Raw genomic sequence first — 11,038 nt, forward strand, 5'->3', positions numbered from 1 at the left:
TTGGTAGGCAGGTCAGGCCACAGCTTCATACCTCCATACAACCACCCAGTCAGGTCCCTCATTGTCTTGTCGGTTGTAACATTCTCTGTCCTATTGCATGTTCTTACTTCCCCTACGTCCCATCCGTGTGTGACGTATCGAGCCATACAATAATAATGTCCTCCTGTAACTGTGAAAGGGGGAAGTCTGGATGTAATGGGCACATGGGGATATAGATAATGCAGATCAATGCAACTGTCATTGTCTGCCATCCCTTCCTTCATGTACAGCTTTACCATACAGGCCATTCCCCTGGGTGAATCACTTCCTTCATGAACAGCTTTACCATACAGGCCATTCCCCTGGGTGACTCACTTTCTTCATGAACAGCTTTACCATACAGGCCGTTCCCCTGGGTGAATCACTTCCTTCATGAACAGCTTTACCATACAGGACGTTCCCCTGGGTGAATCACTTCCTTCATGAACAGCTTTACCATACAGGCCATTCCCCTGGGTGAATCCCTTCCTTCATGAACAGCTTTACCATACAGGCCATTCCCCTGGGTGAATCACTTCCTTCATGAACAGCTTTACCATACAGGCCATTCCCCTGGGTGAATCACTTCCTTCATGAACAGCTTTACCATACAGGCCATTCCCCTGGGTGAATCCCTTCCTTCATGAACAGCTTTACCATACAGGCCGTTCCCCTGGGTGAATCCCTTCCTTCATGAACAGCTTTACCATACAGGCCATTCCCCTGGGTGAATCACTTCCTTCATGAACAGCTTTACCATACAGGCCATTCCCCTGGGTGAATCCCTTCCTTCATGAACAGCTTTACCATACAGGCCGTTCCCCTGGGTGAATCACTTCCATCAAGTGGAAAGGGGATGTTTGTCGACTGAGGCTTTGCTGTGGCGCAGGCAAAACATTCTTCTTTCGCTACTGATCTGGCTGTATACTGAATCCAATGCAACCATAGGTTGGAATCCCCATAACCAGTTTCCATCTTAATCACTTCCTTAAGATCTTTCGTCTGTACTATCCGCATCGGTCCTTGGCTCTGGACGACTCCATGGTCAGTATCTGTTTTGTCAGGGGCTCTGTTTGTATTCTGGCTGGCTGTAGAACTATCACCGACTCTAACCTCGGCTACCCGGAATGGTACCGTAGTGTGGACCGAAACCTGGTCAAAACCAACATACCATAACCCTAGATCCTTCACTATACTCCATCTTCTTCCATACAGGGTATGTGGATTTATATAGCCCTCTCTCTCGGTGTGAGCTATGACCTGTTTCCATGAACTACACGGGGACCTGCACATATATCTTCCATAATGGCTCATAGTTCTAGACTGCCAAGGGGTCAGAGACCCCATTTGGTCTACATAGAACTCAATTGAGACATCCTTCCCTATCTCCACTCTCACTTCCTGTTTACCCAGATCAAGTGATCTCTTATGCTTGGTTAATACAAAATCCTCATCGTCTACACTATGGGTCCAATTACCACCTTCTGCATTCTCGGATGGGTCATGGTGTATTAGGAATATGGCTCCCATAATAAGACAGCTCAGACCAATTAGCACTCCTGTAAAGCCCCACCCTTTCCTGGAGAACATATCATCAGCTAGAGTCCAGCCCATACTTTCACGTCTATGAACGCACACAGGGAGGATAGGGCGGGGTCAGGGAATCTTCGTTAGAGGTGACCCCCAAACCTTATTGGTATTCGGTTCTTCTCCTAACTCTGTGATTGTTCAAAAGTGACAGTGTGTCTTACCCTCTTGCAATGTGTGACATGAACCCAGGTAGCTCTTTCAGCTATTCTCACCGCGAAGGCTGTCACCAGGAGGACTTGATATGGCCCCTCCCACCGTGGCTGCTTCCAGTCTATTCTCCTCAGGGACTGGATCCACACCCAGTCTCCTGGTTGGATTGAGTGAATCACCTTCTCTTGTAATTCACCTGTTGGACACAAAATCTTGGACATACGGGTTTGGTTAAACAAACAGTCTTCTCATGTGTTCTGCTAGTACAGTGCCTTGCGAAAGTATTCGGCCCCCTTGAACTTTGCGACCTTTTGCCACATTTCAGGCTTCAAACATAAAGATATAAAACTGTATTTTTTTGTGTAGAATCAACAACAAGTGGGACACAATCATGAAGTGGAACGACATTTATTGGATATTTCAAACTTTTTTAACAAATCAAAAACTGAAAAATTGGGCGTGCAAAATTATTCAGCCCCTTTACATTCAGTGCAGCAAACTCTCTCCAGAAGTTCAGTGAGGATCTCTGAATGATCCAATGTTGACCTAAATGACTAATGATGATAAATACAATCCACCTGTGTGTAATCAAGTCTCCGTATAAATGCACCTGCACTGTGATAGTCTCAGAGGTCCGTTAAAAGCGCAGAGAGCATCATGAAGAACAAGGAACACACCAGGCAGGTCCGAGATACTGTTGTGAAGAAGTTTAAAGCCGGATTTGGATACAAAAAGATTTCCCAAGCTTTAAACATCCCAAGGAGCACTGTGCAAGCGATAATATTGAAATGGAAGGAGTATCAGACCACTGCGAATCTACCAAGACCTGGCCGTCCCTCTAAACTTTCAGCTCATACAAGGAGAAGACTGATCAGAGATGCAGCCAAGAGGCTCATGATCACTCTGGATGAACTGCAGAGATCTACAGCTGAGGTGGGAGACTCTGTCCATAGGACAACAATCAGTCGTATATTGCACAAATCTGGCCTTTATGGAAGAGTGGCAAGAAGAAAGCCATTTGTTAAAGATATCCATAAAAAGTGTTGTTTAAAGTTTGCCACACGCCACCTGGGAGACACACCAAACAAGTGGAAGAAGGTGCTCTGGTCAGATGAAACTAAAATGGAACTTTTTGGCAACAATGCAAAACGTTATGTTTGGCGTAAAAGCAACACAGCTTATAACCCTGAACACACCATCCCCACTGTCAAACATGGTGGTGGCAGCATCATGGTTTGGGCCTGCATTTCTTCAGCAGGGACAGGGAAGATGGTTAAAATTGATGGGAAGATGGATGGAGCCAAATACAGGACCATTCTGGAAGAAAACCTGATGGAGTCTGCAAAAGACCTGAGACTGGGACGGAGATTTGTCTTCCAACAAGACAATGATCCAAAACATAAAGCAAAATCTACAATGGAATGGTTCAAAAATAAACATAACCAGGTGTTAGAATGGCCAAGTCAAAGTCCAGACCTGAATCCAATCGAGAATCTGTGGAAAGAACTGAAAACTGCTGTTCACAAATGCCAATCAGTGTCACAGATGACCTTAAATTCATTATCCAAATGAGGCTGATCAGACCACAAAGGAAAGCCATGATAGAGGTCAAAAGTCATACCACCCTTTACAGTTGTGTTTCTTACTTGTGTCTCTTACTGTATTATACAAATTAAAGAAAAAACATTAAACATTTTCTACATGTTATATCCCAGGTTCCCAGAACATTCCCTTTATCTAAAGAAATCACGTGTTTAATTAAAACTCAGAAAATAAACATCTAATATTCCATATATGTGTGTACCCCTTTAACCTCTTGAAGCTAGGGGGCACTATTTTTATGTTTGGAAAAATAACGTTCCCAAAGTAAACGGACTATTTCGCAGGACCAGATGCTAGAATATGCATATAATTGATAGATTAGGATAGATAGAAAACACTCTAAAGTTTCCAAAACTGTCAAAATACTGTCTGTGAGTATAAAAGAAATTATAATGCAGGCGAAACCCTGAGAAAATTCAAACCAGGAAGTGGCTTCTATTTTGAAAACTCCATGTTCCATAGCCTCCCATTGCTCCATTTAAAGGGATATCAACCATATTCCCTTTCCTATCGCTTTCTCAAGTTATCAACAGTCTTCAGACATAGTTTCAGGCTTTTATTTTGAAAAATGAGCCAGAAAGATAACATTGCTTCAGGTTTTGCTGAGTTTTGCTCGTGTAACAGAATTTGTACAGCTATTGTCTGTCCCTCTCCTACTGATAAAGACATTTGCGGTTGATATATTATCGATTATATATTTTTAAAAACAACCTGAGGATTGATTATAAAAAACATTTTACATGTTTCTGTGGACATTACGGATATTATTTGGAATTTGTTATTTAGAATGAATTAGTCTTTCAATTTAACCTCAACAGGCTATTAAAACGTTCAGTTTATATCTTAAACAAACACTAACAACCGTATCTTTCCAGGCAAAACATATCAATAGTTGAATTACAATCAGAAACCCAAATTTTAGTCTCTTGGTGCATAGTGCCGGAGCCTCCACGCAAATAACCCTATTTATAATTGTCTGTAGTCGTAAAATTCGGCACGTACTCCAGACAATCCCCAGACAATAGCCCTCATTCAAAGGCCCTAGCGTTTCCCCAGCGAGGATTCTCCTCTCTCTCTCTCTATCTGCAGTTTCAGTGATTGTGTCCTACTTTGTTACAGTATTTGCAGGGTGTTTTACAGTCCCTGGCGAAATGTCCTGTTTCATCGCAATTAAAACAGAGCTTCTTAACACAATTAAAACACAGCTTCTTAACACAATTAAAACACTGCTTCCCTCCGTCTCTGTCATCTCGTTTTTCTGTTTTTCCCCTTCTATTTCAAATCTTTCCTGCTGTTTCCCCAAGTGGCGATGAAATATTCCGTTCCTGTCTGATCTTTCTTACTTTTCTTTTCCTTGAAGCCTCCTTTATGCTTATCTACAATTACCCCGATAGTGACCATTAGGTACTGATCTCCTTTCTTTTCTATTCCTCCTCTGAGTCTGGCTGTAGGCTCCTATCCTTTCTGTCCTCTTTGTCTCTACAGTCTTGGTGATTGTGGCCCACCTCATCTCAGTGAATGCATGGTTCCTCACACTCCTTAGCCAAATGTCCTGGCTTGCTACAGTTGTAACATGTTCTGTTCTCGGGTTCTATCCATTTTCTACTATCCATGTTTATTCAACTACTATTATGGTTCTCCTCACAATCTATGTGTATGTATTTCTATGATCTATGTATGTGCTTTTTACCGTTATTATCCTTAACCTATGTTGATATATACCTCCCGTTAATCTTTCCTAGAATTTTACAATAATTATTTGTATGAATCTTGATATATTATTTGGATCTCACACGTTATATGACCATAAATTCTACTTATTCTTAGTTGTTCCTTGTGACTTTTGACTGAGAAATATATCTCACACGCAAATAATTATCTTCTTATTCTATGTGTGTGCTTTTCAAATTATGTGTCTCACTATGTCATGTCTTGTTATGTCTGTTCCCGTCCTTTCTCTTCATTCTCTCTCTCTGCTGGTCTTTTTAGGTTACCTTCTCTGTCTCTCATTCCTCAGCTGTTCTACATCTGCCCTAACTAGCTCATTCTCTCTTTCCCCACCTGTTCTCTCTTCCCCCTCTGATTAGGTCTCTATTTCTTTCTCTGTTCCTGCTACTTTCAGTGTCTGATTCTTGTTTGTGTTTTTTGATGCCAGAAGCAAGCTGTCGTCTCGTTTGCTTCCACCTTGTCCTGTCCTGTCGGAGTCTGCATGCATGGCAGGTGCAACCTGCATTATACTACGTTCTTTGGTTCCATTGACTACGTTGGAAGAGGATTTATGCCATTCCTGTTTTTATTAAAGAACTCTGTTTTCTGTTAAAACCGCGTTTGGGTCTTCACTCAAGTTCCTAACACACTATTGATGTGTATGTCACTACTCCCTATGCGTGTGCTCACACTCGATGTGTAATCTGCTATCTCTTAACCTATGCGTGTGCTCACACTCGATGTGTAATCTGCTATCTCTCAACCTATGTGTGCTTTTCCTTTCTTGAAACTTTATCTATAGTGGTGTCGATCAGACATTAGGTCTCACCATATACAACCTATTTTCCAGGGGTCGTAAATCCCTAGTCAGCAGCCTATTTTTCTGTTGTTCCTTGTTCTTTTGACGTTAATATCTCGTATCTAACTCCGCTATATTAGGTTTCCCTTCTTTTTCCATTTTGTTTTGGACTTTATTTCAGTATTGTCTTTTGAATCGGATCTTTGGCTAATTCACTTTTGTTAATTGACCATTTGAGTTATCTTGTTCGCGTAGAATTACCGCCCTATCTCACATATCTATTTATATCCCTTGCTAATAACCTCTCGGCCATCCCTCAAATAAACTTTCGGCCATTCCTCACAGACCTCAATTATTAAGCTATTTTTATTTATGGTAGTGCCCATGTTCCTCAGGTCATTGCGGACCTGTTCCCTCAGTCGATCTTACTTTACTTTATTTCACCTTCTACATTACGTTTTCTGGCTACTTTACTTTTAGGTCTTACTGTTAGATACTGTACTTCAACCAGTTTTACTTTTAGGTCTTACTGTTAGATACTGTACTTCAACCAGTTTTACTTTTAGGTCTTACTGTTAGATACTGTACTTCAACCAGTTTTACTTTTAGGTCTTACTGTTAGATAATGTACTTCAACCAGTTTTACTTTTAGGTCTTACTGTTAGATACTGTACTTCAACCAGTTTTACTTTTAGGTCTTACTGTTAGATACTGTACTTCAACCAGTTTTACTTTTAGGTCTTACTGTTAGAGACTATACTTCGAAATGTCTTATTTAGATCTGTGACCCAGTGCCGCCAACACTAACATAGATACTTTTGTCTTAAACTTTCTCTACATTAGATTATATGGACAGTATACCCAATACAAATCTTACTTACTGTTAGCTTTACAGTTAAAATCCTCCCTCACATTTATCTAGCTTTTTTTGGAAGTTTAGAATTTAAACCCAAACTAATGAATAAAGATCACCAAACTTATCTTGCAGCTGACAATTGAATGTTGGTTGGATTTTGTCATCGTTTTCTGTTGTGTACCAGTTTGCCACCGGCCTGAAATGGAACCTCAATTTCCAGAGCCCAGGTGTTTAACTTACGGATCTCTGATCCGTCCGTGCACAGTTTTCGGGACGACAGAAAACAGGAATTGAAATCCGTCTCGAAGGACCAAGTTGTCACGAGAATATTCAATCCCAATGATAATAACTAACAATCAATAGCTCTGACCAATCCCCGAGGTTTGTAAGACCATGGGTATAATAATAATTAGTCAAAGACTCAGCTTACGCAAAAGGTTAGTACAGTTTATTCAGAGAACGTTCTAAAGTCAAGAATACAAAAGACATCACACACAAACAGTAGGTATCCTACGCACATACTGTCCTGCTACCCATCCGACAAAGATTAGGGGAGGCCGTGAGAATCACTCCCCGTCATAATCATATGGTTTCAGGGTGGAATATTCTAATCATTCATGAAAATCCCATTAACAGTTACTTGTTCATATCTTTATTGATTTTGCTTCACTACTACTTGTATTCCGTGGTTCGTATTCCATGACATGGTTGAGGATTAAAACCTTTTTTTAAATGACCACATATTTACATAATTTTCCCTTCTTCTCCTTCACAGGCTTTTCCAACGCCACTTTCCTTGACGACAGCAGTGTGCTGTCTTACCGCGGTAACGGCCGTATCCAACGCAGCCTGGCCAGCATCTCTCTCAGCATGCGCACCCGTAAACGCCACGCCGCCATCTTGCACGCTGAGAGTGGGCCGGAGTTTGTGACGGTGTCTGTGCAGGATGGCCTTCTCTTCCTTGAGCTCCAGAGCGGTGTGGGGGAGGGTCCCTCCACAGTGTCCCTCAGCAGTCGGAGGAGGGTCAGTGACGGGGAGTGGCACAGCGTCCACCTCTTCATGGTCACCCCCTGGGCAGAGGCATCCCGCTGGACCATGGTGCTGGATGAGGAGGCGGAGGAGGCAGGGACCTCCAGCAGCGAAGGGGGCAACCTGGACTTCCTCAGGGAGGAGGTGGACATCCTGCTGGGGGGGCTGGGGCCCGAGGCTGGCTGGAGCCTAGTGGGGTGCCTGGGCACCGTGGAGGTGGGGGGCATCGCCCTGCCTTACTACAGCCCTTCAGAGGTCAACCTTCCCCGGACTCAGGAGGAGCAGTTCCTGCGGACATCCCCCAGCCCACCCAGGGGCGGGTGCAGTGGAGGCCCGGTGTGCCAGCCCAGCCCATGTGTGAACAGAGGCAGCTGCCAGGACCTCTGGAACCTGTTCACCTGTAGCTGTGACGAGGGCTGGGCCGGACGCCGTTGTGAGCTCAACACAGACACCTGCGCCTCCAACCCCTGTATCCATGGCAACTGTAGCGTTCAGGGGCTGGCATACAAGTGTTCCTGTGAGTTTGGCTACACTGGTATGAACTGTGAGGAGGAGGTGGATGTGTGTGAGAACCATCTATGTGCTCATGGAGGAACGTGTCTACATGGAGTGAACAAGTACGCCTGTCTGTGTGCTGAGAACTACACCGGACCTTACTGCAAGTGAGTCACATGGCTGGGGTCAGGAATGGAATGAAATGTCATATTTATTTTTATACAAAGGACTGAACGCAACAGAAAACCATCACCTCATTCTGAAACATTGTCACCAAATTGTTATTGCTTTTATGTTATCTTTGAGTTTATACACAATTTTGAAAAACATTAAGTTTGAAGTCTACAAATAGACTACAAATAGACTACAAATAGACTACAAATAGACTTTAATAACTGGCAGTTATTAAACAATAACATCATGAAACAATATTTCATATTTTGAAAACGGGTTCTGCAACTTGTACATTTCAATGAGATAAAAGTTTAATCAATGCATCTCCATGCAACTTCACCAAACTTCACCAGCGGGACTCCCTTTTAGTGATATACAGGACAGGACACCAGTGGGACTCTCTTTTAGTGATATACAGGACGGGACTCCAGTGGGACTCCCTTTTAGTGATATACAGGACAGGACACCAGCGGGACTCCCTGTTAGTGATATACAGGACAGGACTCCAGTGGGACTCCCTTTTAGTGATATACAGGACAGGACACCAGCGGGACTCCCTTTTAGTGATATACAGGACAGGACACCAGTGGGACTCCCTTTTAGTAGTATACAGGACACCAGTGGGACTCTCTTTTAGTGATATACAGGACAGGATACCAGCGGGACTCCCTTTTAGTGATATACAGGACAGGACACCAGCGGGGCTCTCTTTTAGTGATATACAGGACGGGACTCTCTTTTAGTGATATACAGGACAGGATACCAGCGGGACTCCCTTTTAGTGATATACAGGACAGGACACCAGCGGGGCTCTCTTTTAGTGATATACAGGACGGGACTCTCTTTTAGTGATATACAGGACAGGACACCAGTGGGACTCCCTTTTAGTGATATACAGCACAGGACACCAGCGGGACTCCCTTTTAGTGATATACAGGACACCAGCGGGACTCCCTTTTAGTGATATACAAGGACAGGACACCAGTGGGACTCCCTTTTAGTGATATACAGGACAGGACACCAGCGGGGCTCTCTTTTAGTGATATACAGGACGGGACTCTCTTTTAGTGATATACAGGACAGGATACCAGCGGGACTCCCTTTTAGTGATATACAGGACGGGACTCTCTTTTAGTGATATACAGGACAGGATACCAGCGGGACTCTCTTTTAGTGATATACAGGACAGGACACCAGTGGGACTCCCTTTTAGTGATATACAGGACAGGACACCAGTGGGACTCTCTTTCAGTGATATACAGGACAGGACACCAGCGGGACTCCCTTTTAGTGATATACAGGACAGGACTCTCTTTTAGTGATATACAGGACAGGACACCAGTGGGACTCCCTTTTAGTGATATACAGGACAGGACACCAGTGGGACTCCCTTTTAGTGATATACAGGACAGGACTCTCTTTTAGTGATATACAGGACAGGACACCAGTGGGACTCCCTTTCAGTGATATACAGGACAGGACACCAGCGGGACTCCCTTTCAGTGATATACAGGACAGGACACCAGCGGGACTCTCTTTTAGTGATATACAGGACAGGACACCAGCGGGACTCCCTTTTAGTGATATACAGGACAGGACACCAGTGGGACTCCCTTTTAGTGATATACAGGACAGGACACCAGTGGGACTCCCTTTTAGTGATATACAGGACACCAGCGGGACTCCCTTTTAGTGATATACAGGACACCAGTGGGACTCCCTTTTAGTGATATACAGGACAGGACTCTCTTTAGTGATATACAGGACAGGACACCAGCGGGGCTCTCTTTTAGTGATATACAGGACGGGACTCTCTTTTAGTGATATACAGGACAGGACACCAGCGGGGCTCCCTTTTAGTGATATACAGGACAGGACTCTCTTTTAGTGATATACAGCACAGGACACCAGTGGGACTCCCTTTTAGTGATATACAGCACAGGACACCAGCGGGACTCCCTTTTAGTGATATACAGGACAGGACACCAGCGGGACTCTCTTTTAGTGATATACAGGACAGGACACCAGCGGGACTCCCTTTTAGTGGTATACAGGACACCAGTGGGACTCTCTTTTAGTGATATACAGGACAGGACTCTCTTTTAGTGATATACAGGACGGGACTCTCTTTTAGTGATATACAGGACAGGACACCAGCGGGGCTCCCTTTTAGTGATATACAGGACAGGACTCTCTTTTAGTGATATACAGCACAGGACACCAGCGGGACTCCCTTTTAGTGATATACAGGACAGGATACCAGCGGGACTCCCTTTTAGTGATATACAGGACAGGACACCAGCGGGGCTCTCTTTTAGTGATATACAGGACGGGACTCTCTTTTAGTGATATACAGGACAGGACACCAGCGGGACTCCCTTTTAGTGATATACAGGACAGGACACCAGCGGGGCTCTCTTTTAGTGATATACAGGACGGGACTCTCTTTTAGTGATATACAGGACAGGACACCAGTGGGACTCCCTTTTAGTGATATACAGCACAGGACACCAGCGGGACTCCCTTTTAGTGATATACAGGACACCAGCGGGACTCCCTTTTAGTGATATACAGGACAGGACACCAGTGGGACTCCCTTTTAGTGATATACAGGACAG

General features: G+C 43.9%; 1 protein-coding gene across 1 annotated transcript in view; it reads left to right on the forward strand.

Annotated features, from left to right (window-relative positions):
• Window positions 1-11,038, forward strand: part of crb1 (crumbs cell polarity complex component 1) — a 73,765-nt gene that overhangs the window by 41,972 nt on the left and 20,755 nt on the right. The window contains exon 9 of the mRNA XM_064936022.1: window positions 7,498-8,413. Coding sequence (XP_064792094.1) covers window positions 7,498-8,413 — 916 coding nt within the window. The remainder of the gene's footprint in view (window positions 1-7,497; window positions 8,414-11,038) is intronic.

Source organism: Oncorhynchus masou, chromosome 24 (genome assembly GCF_036934945.1).
Source record: "Oncorhynchus masou masou isolate Uvic2021 chromosome 24, UVic_Omas_1.1, whole genome shotgun sequence".
NCBI lineage: Eukaryota > Metazoa > Chordata > Actinopteri > Salmoniformes > Salmonidae > Oncorhynchus > Oncorhynchus masou.